This window comes from Haliotis asinina, chromosome 5, assembly GCF_037392515.1.
Source record: "Haliotis asinina isolate JCU_RB_2024 chromosome 5, JCU_Hal_asi_v2, whole genome shotgun sequence".
NCBI classification, from domain to species: domain Eukaryota; kingdom Metazoa; phylum Mollusca; class Gastropoda; order Lepetellida; family Haliotidae; genus Haliotis; species Haliotis asinina.
In genome coordinates, this window is record NC_090284.1 from 39,948,785 (window position 1) to 39,968,392 (window position 19,608).

The 19,608-nt window shown below is 41.7% G+C and overlaps 2 protein-coding genes across 3 annotated transcripts in view; both read right to left on the bottom strand.

Moving 5' to 3' along the window:
• Positions 1-3,660, bottom strand: part of LOC137284181 (uncharacterized) — a 29,171-nt gene extending 25,511 nt beyond the window's left edge. The window contains exons 1-2 of one of the 2 annotated variants that reach the window (XM_067815902.1): positions 2,914-3,145; positions 1,597-1,677 (exon numbers count right to left, since the gene is read on the bottom strand). In XM_067815902.1, coding sequence (XP_067672003.1) covers positions 1,597-1,677; positions 2,914-3,031 — 199 coding nt within the window. In that variant the 5' untranslated portion in view covers positions 3,032-3,145. Of the gene's footprint in view, positions 1-1,596; positions 1,678-2,913 lie in introns of both variants that reach the window. The other variant, XM_067815903.1, reaches the window with a different exon arrangement.
• The window catches only part of LOC137284436 (GPI inositol-deacylase-like), a 388,474-nt gene that overhangs the window by 32,123 nt on the left and 336,743 nt on the right, over positions 1-19,608 (bottom strand). The window lies entirely within an intron of this gene.

Consider the following 19,608-nt stretch of genomic DNA (forward strand, 5'->3'; position numbering starts at 1 on the left):
CATCGGTATCAACATGGCATGACGGTGCAAGGTCCTACGTTTCCGAATACATCACTCTCTAATTATATCTGAAGATGGAAAACAAAGAGATGATATCCATCAACTTTAATGGGGCGGTGAGCGTCAGGCTTGTATTCCTTGTACCGTTCCATCAAATATACCTCGAGGTGTCAAGAACTACAACAACAACGAAAAAACTTCAATGACATACTTTACTAATGCCTTGTAGACTCAAAACAGTTTGTTGTGTGGGCGTGTGGAGGGAAGTTTTCTAGAATGATTCCATCTTAATTGGATTTGCAGAGGATGACGAGATTGATTGCCGTAATAACGTCCGGCATTCGGCTGATGCTCATCTTAAGCATTATGAGGTTTGTATGAAATAATAATTCATAGGCTTAGGATAAATTGGCATGGAGTAGAGTTACGTTTTACGAACAAATAAAGACGCCAGATGATGTAGTTTATTTGAATGCGAACAAATTTGTTTAAAGAAAAGAAATCATTTGGAAAATGTATGTAATCACGTGAACTGTGGGTGGAGACAGAAGAGGAGGTTAATATGAAGGTTGGGTTGAGATGGAGAGATGGCCACAAGGAAGTGGGGGTTTAGATGCAGTTTGGGATGAGATGGAGAGATGGAGACAAGGAAGGGGAGATTTAGATGCAGGTTGGGATGAGATGGAGAGATGGAGACAAGGAAAGGGAGATTTAGATGCAGGTTGGGATGAGATGGACACAAGGAAGTGGAGATTTAGATGCAGTTTGGGATGAGATGGAGAGATGGGGAGCCAGCGCTTTAACCACAAGGCTACCCTACCGCCTATTTCTTGGGGTCTTGGCTACGCATGCGCGCAGATGGTTAGTAGCACTGCTCTGATGACATACATTCAGCTATGGTACAAGATATGACCGTACAATCCACTTACTCAGGCCACATTGTGGTCATGCAATAACCATTCTGAATCGTCGCTTATTAGTAGTTAGAATATAGTTTCATCTGGGAGGGTGCACCAGCACTCTGTACCATGTCCCACCACTAAACCAGTGGCTGAAAGCACGAACAGCAATACACGCGATTGTGGATAATGACAGAAAAAACATCCTTCACGTGGCCTGTATTGGAGGGCATATAGAGATGTGGTACGATGCTGTAGTCATGCTAGACCTTCCGATAATGCTTTTAATCGGCTTTTAAGCCAAGGGTTTGAGTAGTGAGATCCTGGCTGGAATCCTTGTGGCTGAGGTATGACGAAACAATAGTTCATCCTGGCGACAGTTTAAATGAGTGAGTGAGTTAGTTGGGTTTTACGGATATTTTATCATTATCCCACCAATATCACGGCGGGGGACAACAGAAATGGGCTTCACACACAATATTTATGTGGGAAATCGAACCCGGGCCTCAGGTATGACAGGCGAACGCGTTAACCACTGGGCTACCCCATCGCCCCCAGCGACAGTTTAAAATACTTACAGAAGGTCAGAATGTTCCGTGCTAGTCAAAACTACAAAATGGACTGGTTATGTTTATTGGAATATATCGAAATGCGTTAGCGTAAAAGCCAGACAGTATGGATCGCCAATGAAACTTACCGACCCTCGTGTTTCTGGTTCGACCTTTACATACATGGTACTGGTCATGCGACGTAAAACAACCACTGTCTTCATACCGTGCTAAAACAACAAGTAGATTAGAACTGTAAGAGTTCTTCCCGTTTCCCCATCCCAAATATTATTTATAAATTGATATATACTAGAAACATTAACAAAGCCTAACACAATAATTATTAGAGGACTCACAGAAATAACTAAAAAAACCAAATCAAATACAATACATAGGTTTGAACCACGTGTGTTTCCTCTCTTAATCAGCGGAAGAAACATTATGGGGTATCGAAGGAACGCTTTCCATTAGAACACCCATTACCCGTGTTATAATTACTGTTACAATACAGTTGAATCATGACGAACTTCCTGGCGAGCAAATGACAGTTTCTTCCAGTTTTGGGTACACATAATTTGAAATCTGACAGACCTTACTTTCACCGTTCGTATATGTCCTGCTCACAAAGGGTTAACAAAGGTAGAATGTCATCGTGTATTAATTGTAATGGAATATATTTCATTCACTGTTGCGAATCATAGTAACATATGGCAGTGTCTCAACTGTTGAATTCAAAACAGACCTAATTGTTGTGTGTTGAGTTGAATGATTATAACAATTGAATTTGTTGGATATATTTGTTTCTGACCGCCAGAATCCGCATTATTCTAGCTATGTAACAGCTGCTTCTAAATAATAGAGTCTGAACCACACACTCCAGTGACCGATGTCATGAGCAAACCCAGGGTATGATATGATTTCTGTTATCAATAAAGTCAGCGTGTCTGACCACCCTAACCATTAGGTCACCTTACAGCCCACCTTTCAGTGGTTAAAGCGTTCTCTTGTCAAGCCTTCAGAAAGCCCGGGTTCGATTCCCAACATGGGAACAATGTGTGAAGCCCATTTCTGGTGCCCACCGTCGTGACGTTGCTGGACTATTGCTAAAAGCAACTCTCTCACTTTAGCAAATTTTGTTAGTGAAAGACACCTTCTACTTTAGAGACTCTCCGCAGGGTTTTTGCAAGTGGAAGTGACATATCTCGAATACACGTTGTCCTTTGAGATATATTTGACATCACGCTTGAGTAGAATTTCAAGACGTAAACGGCAGATAGTCACACATGACTGTCAGGACTGCCGAACACATGTTGCAAGATGTGCCACGATATAACGAGGAGGTTTGGGAATCACGGGCTTGACATGAGACGAAACTCTCATTGGACACCAAACATTTGGGATTCCGAGCAAGACAAGTGCCAAACCTGAAGTAATGACAAATGAAAAATTGATGCAAGATCACCTACCTTGCGTTGCCGAGTTCTGCTGCTGCTGTCGTCGTCGCGAGGGGCGGGAGGGATAGGCGACGCCGACAAGTAGGAGCACGAGACTGATTTTCACGAGCCAACTCACGCGCGTGTCCATGGGAGCTCGGGGCTCGCAGCTTGAATAGTATCTACATTAACTGTCCCGTGGAAGAGACGCAGGACTAGACGTAATCGCACCCCCCTTCTGCTATACTGAACATAGTTGGGGAACGACCGGCTTCTCGCCGACAATGCATCCCTTGGTCTTCCGCTATCTTCCTTGACGACGAACATGAACAGAAAGCGACAGACGGTCGCTTGGTCACATGACCACGTGCACTTGAAGCTTGTGGGGGACGTCTGCCTCCTTAACATCACCAGAGGGCGGTATTCTCTTGAAAAAAAAACACCCAAGGAATTTTGGCGCTCCTACTTTGACCAATCAGCACCTTCGGCGGCTCCCCATTGTTAGGTAGCAGCGTGCGTCTGTGCAGGCCTCACCGTGAGGGCTCACGTCGGCTGAGAGGAGGCTGGTGCTACCGAAACACGTACACACATCCCGCCCAACTGTTGATACAAATATATCCAAGAACTCGGACACAAATCAGCAGTGCGGCTCGACAGTTTCACCCAGTCAACAAACCCGCCGTAATTACCTTTCATGCAAGAACGATTGACGTACTATCAGGAGAAAAACTCCACAGACCTGTGTTCCCCCTCGCCCAAACAACGTTACGTGATTACAACACCGCTCACTCGTATCAGCTTGTACAACCTATCAATTTATCAACCACAATGACAAATCAAGCACGCTTTCCGCTGAAGAAAGACTTATGCAATGTGTAGCACGTTACGTTAAGATCTAATCCCAGCGAGGTCATTATCTGTGAAATCAACCACAGAAGAGGATGTACTCTTGCCCGCGTAACCCGTGTTTCTCAAAAGCACTTGAACGCAATAGCATGGAATCCCATGTTAATTCTGTGAAGTGCAATGCGAGAGCTCCGCATGCGCTTACAACAGGCTTATCCCTATTAATGTTGCGAGGTTGTATCTTTGGGCATGAAAACGATATAGTAATATCCTACCAAGGCGGAACAAATTTACGGGACACTATGCTTTTTTTAAATATTAGTCTCCGATCCCTGAATCCAAACTTTACAATGGAAACGGGGCGTGAAGCGATCAAACGAACATTCGTCCCTCAAAACGGTTTGATGAGGAAGAAATATGCCAGAATTTTGCCTCCCACGCAAATCGATATAGTGAATGACACCCGAGCTATGAGGTCTGGTCTATATAAACGTGATATACAAGAGCAACGCGTAAACTCTTCTAAACAAGTCAATCTACTCAGTATATGCCTTAGATCAGAATGGTCCATAAACTTTAACACGGGACAAGCCGTTAATATTCCACTTACTTGTTGACAATCCTGACCTTGAGTTGCATCCATTTTCTAACCGTGAATGTTATAGGCTGTGTTAGAGGAAGAATGATAAAACTTACACTTTGTTAATGGAATTGATAAAACGTATTTGTGTTTGGTAAAGAAAATCGATGTCTTGACGTTACTGACTGAGGAAATGAAATCAGTTTGTGTATATACAGAATGATTATAATTATTATTGTTATGACATAATTATATTTGCATGTACAAGGAATATATCAGACTAGATCAAATCTCCATTCAGCGACTGCTGGATGTAAATAGCTTGACACAGCCTAACGTCTGGTACAGAAGGAGGCACAGAGTTTGTAACAAACAATTACATTAACAGTGCTGATCCCATCTTGCAGAGGTTCACATACGGACGTTCTAAATAGTATTTCAGAAACATCACGGATCGGGTTTGATGTAGGAGAAAAAACTCGTAGTTATAAACTCGAGTTTACAGTTTCATCCACAGGCACGTGAAGCTGATAAAATTTCAAGGCGAATCTGGGACTCGAACCAACGACCCTAGGGTTCTATCAACACACACGTCGACGCAGCTACTTGGATAACTGTGCCCGATCTATATGAAGATCAACATATATACAAGTTTTTACACTTTTCAATTCAGTTCTAAAACTTTTCGTGCAAAGTTTCAAAGAAAGGTTGATCCACTTTGAGGTATAGCGAGAATTAGTAATTGTTACTAACAAATGGTTATGCCAAATTGATGTTTAAACGATTACCAACAGGGCTGGTTAGTTGTTGTTTAACGCCACTCACCGATATTCCAGCTACTTGGCGGCGGTGTGTAAGCAATCGAGTCTGGAACAGACAATCCAGTGATCAAGATCGTGAGCATTGATCTACGCATCTGAGGTACGATGGCATGTGTCAACCAAGTCAGTCACCCTGATTACCCAATCCCGTTAGTCGCCTCTTACGAAGAGGTTGCTGAAGATCAGTTCTAACCCTGATCTTCACGGGTTACCAACTGAGGTTTACGGTTACTGAGGTTTAATGGTTACTATCTGAGGTTCGGATGTTTACTCACAGGTTTAGATTTGTACTGAGGTTTACATGCTTACCAACTGAGGTTTACATAGTAACGAGCTGAGGTTAAGGTAGCTACCAACTGAGGTTTAGGTGGTTACTAACTGAGGTTAAGATGGTTACTAACTGAGGTTTAGATAACTAGTATGATCTGACTGATGTGTGTCCTCTTTCTCTGACGGACTGGATTGTCGCCCTTGTCATCAACCAACCCTTGATTTTGTCCCGACTCCATGACGCACTTCCTGTCGTAACATTAAGGTTGCCAATTTGTGCTCAGCATATATAGACGAACATCCATTGTTACGTTTAGGCGTTGTACATCAATAGACTATCTCACAACGCCATTCAGATTGGCACAGGGCCACGAGTCTTCATTACATGAATTAAGTGCCAAGGCAGGATAACAACAAGTACAACATTTTAACGTTTATATATATATCTGTTAATGCCGAATACAGATACTTTAACAACAATCTTCTAACGTCGCTTAGTTTAATGTTCCAATGACACTACAGACATATGTTCATCGTCACTATTGATGATACTACAAGAAATATGTTTCATTTAAAGGTGGTCATCGAACGCTTATAAAAGTCGCTGTTTAATCCTTATATCCCGAACTTGGGCGATGGGGTGGCTTAATGGATAAAGCAGGTTTGATTCCCCACTTGTGTACAAAGTGTGGAGGCCATGTCTGGTGTCCCCCAACGTGACATTGCTGGAATATTTCTAAAAACGGTGTAAAACCGAGCTCATTCTCTGGAGCTCCTTCACCCTCCGTCAGCATAGCTGAATTTAAACTGGCTAATGGCGATAGCCTTCTTTAACGATGGGTATCTTATAAAGCATTACATTTGTACTCATTCGTAAAAAAAAAGAATGTTGTCGGTTGAATGTTTGTGGTCGTGTTACATGTGTCGCGGGACAATGACACGAGCGTGAATCTATCTAAGGTAATAACTTTTCAGCAAATGTGTGCAATAAATCTAACATGAACAAATGTAATTACCTTTCCAGATGATAAAACTAAAAAGTTCAGTGTCAAATTTACTCGCTTTTCTGCGCACTGTCACCGGATATACTGATCCATGTCCAGTGTTTGCTAAAGCATACATCACGAGTACAAAGAAATCGCTTACCCAATAGGACTGAAATGGGATCAAATTATTTAAATAAGGCAGATGATACCGTGAAAGTATAAAAAAAACCAAACAAGTGACGACAGATGCATGGATTCTCAGCTCAACGAAAATGGCTTCTACTGGATCACATCTACTGTCAACATTTCTTAATGTATTTTTTCCATGACTGAGAAACATCCACGGCCTGACAAATGCCTGGTCAACTATACGCGTGTAACCCAAGCATATGAGTACAAGTGGTAATGTGTGTTTTTGTTCTTGACAATGGTGACGTTGAATTCCCGACTGTCGTTCATGATGGTGATGGGTTTGTGCGTTTTTGTCTTTGACAATGGGTCTCATGATACGCACTTTGGGGTAGGACGCTATGTCACACAATGGTTCACTGACACCTTATTCTATAATGTATTGCAGCCGTGAGGATAAAGCATTGTTTTGCTTCTTCAAGTCCAGGTTCGATTCCCAACATCAGTATGTGAACGCGATTCCTGATATCTCCCGCCTTGATAATGCTGGAGTATTGTTAAGAGCGAACATTGTGACTCACTGCTGCAGCCGACTTTGCACGTAACCCCATACATAGTAATAAATATATACATATATCGTACACTCTTGTACACTCATAACAGTGCTGCAGTATACAGAAGATCATGATGTAACTTAATAAAGGTACTTTCTAGTCTAACTTCTGAACCCCGACGCAGCTGCCGGTGTCCAAGTACACCTGTCACTCAAGAACCTCAGCAGCTAGTCGCCTTAATAGTCACTAGTTTGTTTCTCCAAAAGCAACAGTGATTCAATCGCTTAAATGTGAGTTTCCTTAGGGACCACAATTTGCGCTGCATCGGTGTGTTCCACGGGCTTGCCAGAATCGCACTAGTTTGTTTCTCCAAAAGCAACAGTGATTCAATCGCTTAAATGACTGTGAGTTTCCTTAGGGACCACAATTTGCACTGCATCGGTGTGTTCCAGGGGCTGCCAGAATCGCACAATCATGGGTTCGAATCCCATATTCGTCCTGGTTGCGATTCGTGGTTTAACACACCTATGCTTCTATTCTGCTGTCACGTAAACATCTAACACCACTGATATAATCATGACCAGTTTTAAATCAATACTGCTTAAGCAGCGTTAGCCCTTTCGTTTACTTGTTGTTTAGCGAGTCTGAACCAGACAATCCAGTGATCCGGTGATCAAAAGCATGTACAGCGATATATGATACTGGGATACGATGACATGTCGATCAGGTTAGTGGGTCTGACCACCAAACGCCGTTAGTCGGCTCTTACGACAAGCATGGGTTGCTGAAGATCAATTCTAACCCAGATCATCACGGTTTTGCATCTTATGACAAGCATGATTTGCTAAAAATCAGTTCTAACCTAGATAATCACGGGTCCGCATTTTATGAAAAGGATGGGTTGCTGAAAACCAATTCTAAGGCTGAATGAAATGAGTGAGGTGAGACCAACAGTTACCATATTTTAACGTCTATGCGTATAAGGCGAGTGGGGATGGAACCCGCGACCGTCCGCTCTCCGGGCAGAAGCTCTAACCATTACACCACAGAGAGGGCTTGAAATGAGTGAGGCGTTGAAAGACAAACAGACAAAATCAGTATATCATTTCCGTTTTCTACGTTTGAGTATATTTGATGACTTCCACAAACCTTCGCAGACACGTAATCTAACTTGTTCGCCCCTGCCACTGAAGTCCGGGTTCAAATCCCGTTACAATGGCAATCCTTGGTGGCCACTGTTCCGATTAAAAAATCGACGAAAAACACAGTTACTGAAACTCCTAAATATTCACCCTGAATCACGGAATATTATAGGTTTGAACAATGAAAATTCTTTGCAGAAACGAAACTAATAGAATTCTTCTTTTTGATATACACTGGGTGTTTAGCAGTATCTAAAAATCGGGAAGAGATTGAAAACGAAATTGGAATGATGGAGATCCCACTGGATGAAGAAGGCGTACATGTATATTATACTCCTAGATGAAACCGCTATTCACAGAAAATTTATCACTTTAGAGAATAGCGATGCCGGTTTGCCCTCCAACATTAAGATGTTAACTGAACATTTTAGATACTATTCACATCTCAGTTTGAAATATAAGTTCGTTTAGTAGAAATGCATGATTAATCTTCACGAAAATGCGATTATTTCTGATAAAACTCGACATGTACCCGGTGACTGGACTTTTAACATGATGTATTTTATACTGTATATCGTCAGCAACTCTTGATTTTGGCGATTTATACCAAAATCTCTCGAATCCTTCAAAATCGAAATCATTCATCACACCTGCCATTTCGTCTTCTACGCGAAGGAAAGAAAGAAACCCAGTATGAAAAATATCTGACATTGGCATTTATTGATAACTTGAAGATGATAATGATAAAGATGGATAACACGGATTTAAAAACTGTCAGGTCTTCGAATTATGGATCCAGAGAACCAGTAAACAAGACAAACCTTGATAGCATGATGCTGTTTTAACGCAAATTGGTGTCAAAATAAACGTCACATTTCATTATTTTACTTTCAATCTATTTCAAACATAATTGATGGAGGTAGAATATGACCACACAGAACCTTCAGCGATGGAATATTGAATTTTACATTATATTAAATCATGATGAAAAAGCTTTAAGAAAGGAGTAATTTTCAAGTCGATTCGGCGCAGTCACATTTTAAACTTCATGAAAAAGGCAGGATTAATGAGTGTCGATTTGTTGATTGTTTTCTGTTGTTTCCACTCTCAAAAATGTAGAACTTACGAATAACGTCCCCTCGTCGGAGAGCTATATCACATCCTCAAGGAAGAAACCCGTGAAGATTCGGGTCTGAATTAATCTTCAGCAAGCCATCTTGTCGTAAGGGATTACTTAACGGATAAGGTGGTCAGACTTGCTGACTTTGTTGACACAGTTATGTTATCGTTTCCCAGTTGTGTAGATAGATACCCATGCTGTTGATCACTGGATTGTCTGGTCCAGACTCGATTATGTACAGACTGCCGAAAAAATAGCTGGGATACTGCTGAGTGCGGCGTAAAACTAAACTCACTCACTCATGGTTGTCAGAACTGCTACACATGTTACTCGGTGACCCACAATGTAGCAAGGAGGGTGGGGAATTCACGAGCGTGACATGAAAAGACTCTCTGGACACCTGGGATTCCGCGCTTCAGTGAGCGAATATTGCATAACGCCGCATAAGCATTCATGTAGCTATTCGCGACTGGGCGAGCTTCATAAAGGTCAACCTGTATGACGAGTGGCGATGAATGAAAACTTTAATATCCATTCCGTTACTGAGGCCTGATACTGATAAAGAATCCACATTGCAATATTTACACACTGTGGGAAACGACTCAGCAACTGCGATTATATGATAAAGTATTGTATTTCTTTTAAAACGTCTCTAAGCTAACGAAAGGGTCTTTCGAGATGGATTAACATCACAATATCCGCTTTGTATTTTCTCTGTGTGCATCATGAAGTAAACTGTCCACGCCCAATGCGTACGTGTAGAATAACATATTAACATGCACTGCGGCCATTAAATGGCCTACCTGGTGACACACACTGTGTTAGCCTCCAACAATATGATTCACCTTCACATCACACTATATCGGAATACTACACATGTGACGTAATTGCAGCTGTTTCCTGATCAGTTTTCCGTTTCTGTTCAAGGATAAATCGTTAAAGTGTTATAAACTCAACAAAACTGTAAACAGAACTGAGGATCAACAAGTGACGGGCTGCTTTCCTGTCGAATTCTTGCCATGGTTACTCACCACAGAAATCTCTTATTAAGCTGATAATACATATTGTTTGCGTGTTGGTGAAAATACATTATTTTTAAAAGATTCTTAGGTTTTCCTGCTGTTGTTCGTTTACATACCTCCAAGCACGTGTCATATTCACATATGACGTTTGTATGTTGTATACCTTCATGAAAACAATAGAACGTTGTTTAGTAAGTGGCGATTGTGATTTGATGTTGACAGCTTAAGTATAAAATCCCATTATTACATGGACCACAGGAAGAGCTCTTCCCTCATCTATCAATGCAACGGAAATTGCACTTTAAGGGTGTGTTCACAAACAGTTTTGAATATTATAATTTGTTACGTCTATGACAAGGGACGCATACGAACATGTATACTCCACGTCGTCAATTAGCTGCATTCCTGAACTACATTCAGACGAAAGTTCAAAGAAATTCTCTCGACAAGTTGTGTGTTTGAGATCATATATTTTGGTAATCACGAATAGGAATTTGGGGTATTATTTTCATCAGTTGAAGAGGTATTATAATGAAAATGACTTGATGTTTTTTAGATATACCTGTCTATCGTATGTCAAGTTAGTTACTTATACATTTCAGCCATATCACGGCGGGCGACATCAGAAATTGGCTTCACATATTGTACCCATGTAGAGAATCGAACCAGGACTTTCGGCCGTGACGGGCGAACGCTTTAACCACATGGTTACTCCACTTCATTATTTTAATTTTTTTTAAAAAATATTTATGTTTCCTAGACCATAGCTCATTCGCCTTCCAGACTTAATTCGTTTGATAGTTCTTCAAGGCTTTCATGTTTAGTAGAAGCCACCGTTATGATAAATGCCCCTGTTTTGCAAGATAAGCGTTTCAGGTATAGTAGCCTCAGGTGTTTGAGTATCTACATATCTCACCTGTATGTCAGGTGAGACACCACCTGCATAGCCAGGCGCACCTGAACCCTTGATTACAGGTGCGCACAGGTGAAATGTCGTTTGATTATAAAACGTTTAACCAAAACAGAAATCATACAACTGAATGCCTTCATTTTTTCACACACAATGAAAAATGTGCTTTGGATGACAGGAAACAGAAATACGTTAAGTTTCGGGGATCTTACTTATCTTTACTTACACGAGATGTTGTGGATTTGTATCGTCTATTATGAAAAATAATAAAGGACAGCTTCGACATAAACATTCAAAGCACTTAAAATTCCGTCCTATAATTAAATTTTTACATAAAAATCAGTATGCGATGACTTTTCTTCTCACGCTTAAATTCCCATTGCTCTTGCCTAATTCCTCATACGCTCTAGCTTGACCTATGTGTCCTGTCTTTCCTATCTCAATCACACTCCAGCGAGTCTTCTCAAAAGAGGGTCTTCATAAACTATCACAGCTGTGTAACTATGATACATAACCGAACACTGTGTAAATTTCTCAACAGTCGCACATATTTTATATTGCCCCATTAATACCTTTAATAATCCCTATAATTGCACGCATTGTAATTTATTGTCCGGTAAGTCACGTGACCCGATTCGCCAGTCTCCAAATGCTACTCTTACAATACACTGGATTTCCATGCGAGAGACGCTGTGACATTATGTATATATCACTGCAGTGACTGTCACTCAGTTCCCTTGACATGGCATTTGGTATTTAACGTGATAAATAAACCTACGTAGCTGACTAAACTGCGGATTTTACAGCATGATAGCTGCAAGGCATAAATGTCATTTTCAGACCATTACCTCGGGTAAGTGTGGTAGCGGCACTAAGTTTCATTGAGAGCTGTCGTAGGGACCTGATCGGAGATTATATCTTGGCTACTGGTAAATCTTTTCGTAAGGCAGGATATAGCGTGATTTACTGGTGAGATATGTGTAGAGACGTTTGCTATTGAAAGTACCAAGTAACTAATTTCGCTATGTTTTTTCATCTTATATTACAATGTACCATGTGAAACGTAAGTGAATGAATACCAACAACACAAATAAAAGTTATACTGGCTATTAAAGGTTTGAAAAGGGGTTTGCGTTTATGTGATATAATTCGAAATGTCCTTCACTGGAGATAAACTCTGGCCTAGTGTTGAAAGCGTTAGCTAATCACGACACCGACTTGGGTTCTGTTCCCGACGTAGTTACAGATCTAGAGCGCGCGTGTGGAACAGGTTTCACATGTCTCCTTGGTTACATCGCTGAAACATTGTTAAACCTTACATGCAACGCAAAACACAGCTTTGCAGATTCTGATACCTTTCGGTATGGACTTACAGCAACAAATTATGAAAAAAGCAAATTCAACTTATAAAGTTGAAAAATAGCGATGAAAAAGAAAAACACGAAATCGGAGTTTAATGTTTCACTAATTTCATCCCAGCTGGTGTGAAAAGTGGTTTTAACAGCTGTAGGCGCATGTAGGTTCTCTGTGAAAAGGTTTTTTCATAATCCGCAGCGCATATTATATGTCATGGATAAATCATAATTTTGTTTTAATCATGTTTATTTTTGTGGTTGCATCTAAGCTTTAAAAGAAGTCTCAAACTAACAGCTCTCAATTTTCGGGCCATACAGGACTGAGTTAAGGGTCATCTTGCAGTCAGTCTGCTAGAGATGCTGGATTTCTGTAGATACCCTGTCTGAATTGAGCATAGATTTCTTGTCTTGATATACCTTAGGGGTACCATTGTCCCCGTCCGGTGAGACTCTTAATGAAGTCATGTCATTGATACCTGTATGACGTACTTAGCAATGGTACGTATACGGATATGAATGGACGCATACTGCTCTTGTGACAACCACCATCACAGTCTGTGCCATTTGTGCCTAGAACTATGCATGGACATACTGGCCGTGTGACAACCACCATCTCAATCTATGCCATTCCTACCTAGAACTATGCATGGACATACTGGTCCCATAATAACCTCCATATCAATCTATGCCATTTCAGCCTAGAAGTATGCATGGACATATTGGTCCTGCAATAACTTCCATCTCGACCCATGCCATTCCTGCCTAGAACTATGCATGGACATACTGGCCGTGTGACAACCACCATCTCAGCCCATGCCATTCCTACCTAGAACTATGCATGGACATACTGGTCCCATAATAACCTCCATATCAATCTATGCCATTTCAGCCTAGAAGTATGCATGGACATATTGGTCCTATAATAACCTCCATTTCAATCTATGCCATTCCTGCCTAGAAGTATGCATGGACATATTGGTCCTATAATAACCTCCATCTCAGCCCATGCCATTCCTGCCTAGAAGTATGCATGGACATATTGGTCCTATAATAACCTCCATTTCAATCTATGCCATTCCTGCCTAGAAGTATGCATGGACATATTGGTCCTATAATAACCTCCATCTCAGCCCATGCCATTCCTGCCTAGAAGTATGCATGGACATATTGGTCCTATAATAACCTCCATTTCAATCTATGCCATTCCTGCCTAGAAGTATGCATGGACATATTGGTCCTATAATAACCTCCATTTCAATCTATGCCATTCCTGCCTAGAAGTATGCATGGACATATTGGTCCTATAATAACCTCCATCTCAGCCCATGCCATTCCTGCCTAGAAGTATGCATGGACATATTGGTCCTATAATAACCTCCATTTCAATCTATGCCATTCCTGCCTAGAAGTATGCATGGACATATTGGTCCTATAATAACCTCCATCTCAGCCCATGCCATTCCTGCCTAGAAGTATGCATGGACATATTGGTCCTATAATAACCTCCATTTCAATCTATGCCATTCCTGCCTAGAAGTATGCATGGACATATTGGTCCTATAATAACCTCCATCTCAGCCCATGCCATTCCTGCCTAGAAGTATGCATGGACATATTGGTCCTATAATAACCACCACCTCAGTCCATGTCATTCCTGCCCAGAACTATGCATGGAGGACTGATGAAGATATGTAACCTTGCAGATATTTGGTTAGTATTCGGGACCTTACAAGGATTTAATACACTGAATAGGAATTGGATTTGGGCATGACCATCTAAAGTGATATGCATATCAATTCTGATGCATGACGCATAATACATTAATTTGGTTGTGTTACCTTTTAAAAAATCTATCAGATTAGGAGACCAACTAGTCTCCAATTCGCCGAGATACTTCCAGAAGTTCTTGGAAATTTAAATGCAGCCGGAATGAGTACCTTAGAAGAAGTTTCATCGAGAGAAGGTCTGCTACAGACATGTTGTTCAGATATTCAAGGATATAAATGAGATAAAATTATCTGGAGAGATTTTGTGAAGATATGGTCTTCAGCTGAGATTTCATTGAGAGAAGGTCTGCTACATACATGTTAAGATATTCAACGATTTACAGGTTTTGCTTTAGAGATGTTGTTAAGATGTGGGCACTAATTGGGATTTCATTGACAGAAGCTTTACTACAGACACATTGTTAAGATATTCGGGGATTTAATTGATGGATTTCACTGAGAAAAGCTTTTAGGTCATCTTTAGACATGTGGTTAAGATATTTCAGGATTTAACTGAGATACGTGTATCTGGAGAGATGTGGTAAGGATATGGGCCTCAGTTGGGATTTCATTGAGAAAAGCTTTAAGATCATCTATAAAAATGTGGTTAAGATATTCAAGGATTTAATTCAGATACGGTTTATATCTGAGAAGTAGTTGTAATACACGTCTTTGATTATGGAACTGTCTCTGACGGAACAAGAACATGGGGTGAATGAAAGTATATTAGTGGATACCAATAGCACGCCAAACCTCTGTAGAGGTCTACATTCCACGTCAACATCATTCGATTTATTCAGAGGCGTTGGGGTAGCCTGGTGGTAAAAACTTTCGCTAGTCACGCCCAAGCCCGGGTTCGATTTCCAACGTGGCGAGAAGTGTGAAACTCGGTTCTGGTGTCCCCTTCCGTGTTATCGCTGCAGTATTGTTAAAGCGGCGTACAACCAAATTTAATCACCTATTTTATATCATGTACATGTATAAATCTAAATTCAGATATCAAGATCAAGATACCAAGATATGAACCCAACAGCAGGCCGTGTGTGAATAACAACCTATTTTGTTGAAGGTTTAATTATGAATCAGCAACTATACATATGTTCCAACTGTTATGCTGCATGCATGTATACTTTGTTTACAGTATATAGTTTCAGAAACGAAATGAACTACATTCTGTTTCTCAACCTACATTCATGGAAACTATCAGAATAGATTTAATTCTCATTCCACACAAAACACCATTTCCTAAGTGTGTCACATTCATACACAACGCATCGCGGTAAGGAAATGAACTTTAAACAAGTAGTGGAGAACACAGCCCGTATGTTCAGCGCTGAAGTTACGTGAAAGTCGGTCAGATACAGCTTTGTATCCCTTCTTGCTTATTCTCCATCGTCAACATCCCAGTCAGGCTCTTACAGGTATTGTTCCACAAAACAGAACCACTTAGATCAAATTGCTGGTTGACTAACCTATCGCGGAGAGCTCTTGGCGAGAAACCGCTGACTACAATCCGCGGACATTCACCTCCGAAAACAGAAAGCTACCTCTGTCTAAATATAACAGGCATCGATGAAGGGAGATATCTACGAGATCCGATAAGAACAAGGTCTGCCAGTTTCCGCTGATTGCAACAACAACTCGCTCAATAAAGGGGCTGCCTAGCGGTCAGGGTCAGCGTGCGTGAACACTGGAACCAAAACGAAAATGATCGAATTTCTTTCGCAGTATTTGAAGAATGTGATGTAATTTGCTTTGTGTTACCGAATATGTATACAAGGGAACGTTCGAATTTCACAACATGAATTTGGTGAAGGACAGTGCTGAAAGGTTACGTTTCTTCATCCATTGATGCCATATAGTTTGGTTTAGTTGCAGTTTGGTAATACAAACTGCATTGCTCTCAGTGCACAGTGGGGACGTCTTAATCATAGACAGCGGGTGTTTAAAGACATGGTTCTTATACAGATTATAGTTATTTATGAGTTTGCCATAAAGACTATGTGCACATGCAGGTTATATGTGGTGTCTCCTAAGGCAGGTGATCTTGCTCGAGATAGCCTTAGTGTTCCTGTTTTGAATGGGTACCCGGTAGGATCAGATGGTGGTGTGACTGTAATCCTACTGGTATTAAATGGCAGTTTGAGTTACTTAGTTAAATACACTTAGTTAAATATCATGATTGAGTGATGTATGTACATGTATATGGGTGAGTGCGTGCGCGTGGGTTTATGTTTATAGTGTTTCCATCGGAGATGGGCTTCACACATTGTGCCCATATGAGGTATCGAACCCGGGTTTTCGGCATGACGAGCGAACGCTTTAACCATTAGGCTACCCCACCATCACCACTTAAACACTAAACTTGATTGTCTTCCCATATACACTGGGGCGGTGAAGTAGCCTAGGGGGTAAAGCGTCGCTCGTCACATCGAACATCCGGGTTCGATTCCCCTCACGGGTGCAATGTGTGAAACCTATTTCTTCTGCTGATTTTGCTGGAACATTGCAAAGTGGCGATGACTGCTCGTATTACTCCGAACTTAAGCAAACTTATGAGTACGTCTAACCTAACACCGTGTCACAGACTCGCAGTTGAATCCAAACCACAAGCAGTATTCCGACTAGGGACGGCTGAATCCCAGACTTTTTTTCAATGCTGAGCGACACGTGACCCGTAGTCCGGGGTAGAATGGGCCTTCAGCAGCCCATACTTGCCATAAAAGGCGACGATGTTTGTCGTAAGAGGCGACTAACGGGATCGTGTGGTTAGGCTCGCTGACGTGGTTGACACATGTCATCGGTTCCCAGTTGTGGAGATAGATGCTCCTGTTGTTGATCACTGGATTGTCTGGTCAACACTCGATTATTTACAGACCGCCGCCATATAGCTGTATAATTGCTGAGTGCGGCTTAAGATTAAACTTACTCACTCAGTGCAGAGCGTAAGGCGAGGTAAAAAGAAGTAACATCTCTGAACGTCTTTTTGTGTGAAGAGGCCAGGGATGGAACAACAAGCCAAGAAACATAACTATTGCGATCTGATCTGGAGCCACAATTCTGAGCCCCGTCAATCATAACAACGGATCACACAGCCGAGGTCTCCAAATCAATTTGTATCAGGTTCCTGTAAAGTAATAACTGCGTGGCTTATATTTGTAGGTGAAAATGGAGGTGCCCATTAAAATCTCCTCAAATGCTGTTCATGGCAGTAGTGAATTAAACTACAGGAACTTGACCTCAGACAATTCGCAGGCCGAGCTGGGTTGCTTTAGAACAGTTAGTTTTCTCATCATCCATGCTTGAAATGTGTAGATGTTGGTAAAACCTATACTCAATTGCATGACAGGGATCTGTAATTAACTGATCCCGAACCAGTGATCGATATTGTGAGCACCGACCAACCCTGGCTTCGCGATTCATTTGGTCGCCTAACACGATCAACATCGTGTGCTTGGGAGCACATCTGACCCGGAATGCATGTGAGGTTCGCGGCTTCATGAATTGCACAGACCACAGTTATCAGTTGGACAAAAGTCACCAATTGCAACGTTTAAACCTTGACCGATTCTATACCGCGGAACAAAGTCGCCGTAAACGTCATCCCCATTTTGGCACTGACTTAAAAGAAACCAGAACAAGTAAGAAAATGAAATAGTCTCGGGATTAGTACTATTAGGTGGTATATGTTATAGTGTGCGATTTTGCTTAAATGACCTTTTGATAACCATTGCAGATGCATCACGACGGGAGTGAGTGAGTGAGTGAGTGAGTGAGTGAGAGTGTATTAAACGCATCTGTTAGCAATATTCCAGCAATATCACGGCTGGAGACGCCAGAATTGGGCTACACATATTGTACCCATAATCGAGTCTGGACCAGACAAACCAATGGCATTATTACATCAATATCACGGTAGGGAGACCAGAAACAGGCTTCACATATTGTACTTATGTTGGGAATCGAACCCGACACTTCGGCGTGACGAGATAACGTTTTAACCACTAGGCTACCCCACCGCCCCCATTCTTAAAGGAGCACTGTGATCAAGCCAAACTGCTGCCCTTGCAAGTTTCACACAATTACACTTCGTTAGTCTGTAAGGTCCGGGGTAGGACAAGCCTTCAGTAACCCATACTTGCTATGAAAGGCGACTCTGCTTGTCGTAAGAGGCGACTAACGGCATCGTGTTGTCCGGCTCGTTGACTTGGCTGACCACATGTCATCGATTCCCAGTTGCGCAGATCGATGCTACTGCTGTTGTTCACTGGATTGTCTGGTCCAGACTCGATTATTTACAGACCGCTGCCACATATAGCTGGAATATTGTTGAGTGCGGTGTAAAACTAAACTCACTCACTCACTAGTCTGTAAACTCATGTAATGTGATGTGGAAAAATATTGCATGTAATTCCGTATCATTGATTGTGCTTGTCACTGTTCACTGGTCACTTTTTAAACCCTGTTTATCGGAAAGTGACATTAGACAGGAAGCAAGCTGCCCCTTTAAATACGCATCGTTGTTTTTGCCGCAGTGTTATTTTGCCTCTATCTCCATGGACCAGATCGGCTTCATGATTACACGATACGTAGCTGAGTAAATGTCATGTCGGCTTACTTGTTTTGCTGGTCGTTAACCCCCAAACAGCACTGTAATCGCGGTTGTTTTTGCCAAGATGAGTGACTGTATTCGATCCTGTTTTGGATTCGTGGTTAGTTAAGCTCCTCAGAAGCCGACACTCCTTGTGAGTGAGTGAGTGCGCATGGTTTTACGTCGCTTTTAGCAATGTCCCAGCAATATCGCGGCGGTGGACGCCAGGAGTAGGCTTCACACATTGTACCCATGATACTTTGGATCAAACAAACCATTGAATTCGAACCCACTCATTCCCTCTACTGGATTTGGGAGAAACTGGCAGTTAAACACTGAATGAGAGGGTTTTTTATTTCATTTTATTTTATTTTTTGCCACATTTAGCAATATTCAAGCAATACCACGGCCGGGGACACCAGAGATGGGCTTCACACATTGTAGCCATGTGGGGAATCGAACCCGGGTCGAATCGTCAACGAGAGGACGCTTTAACCACTAGGCTAATCTACAGCCTCCTGAACCAGTTATAGGTGGAAACCCGGCGCCCTGGTTCCAAGACGACGTGAGACGTTGCTTATAACACCATTCACTAATTCATCGGTCCCAGATTCGATCAGTTGGAAATATTGATTA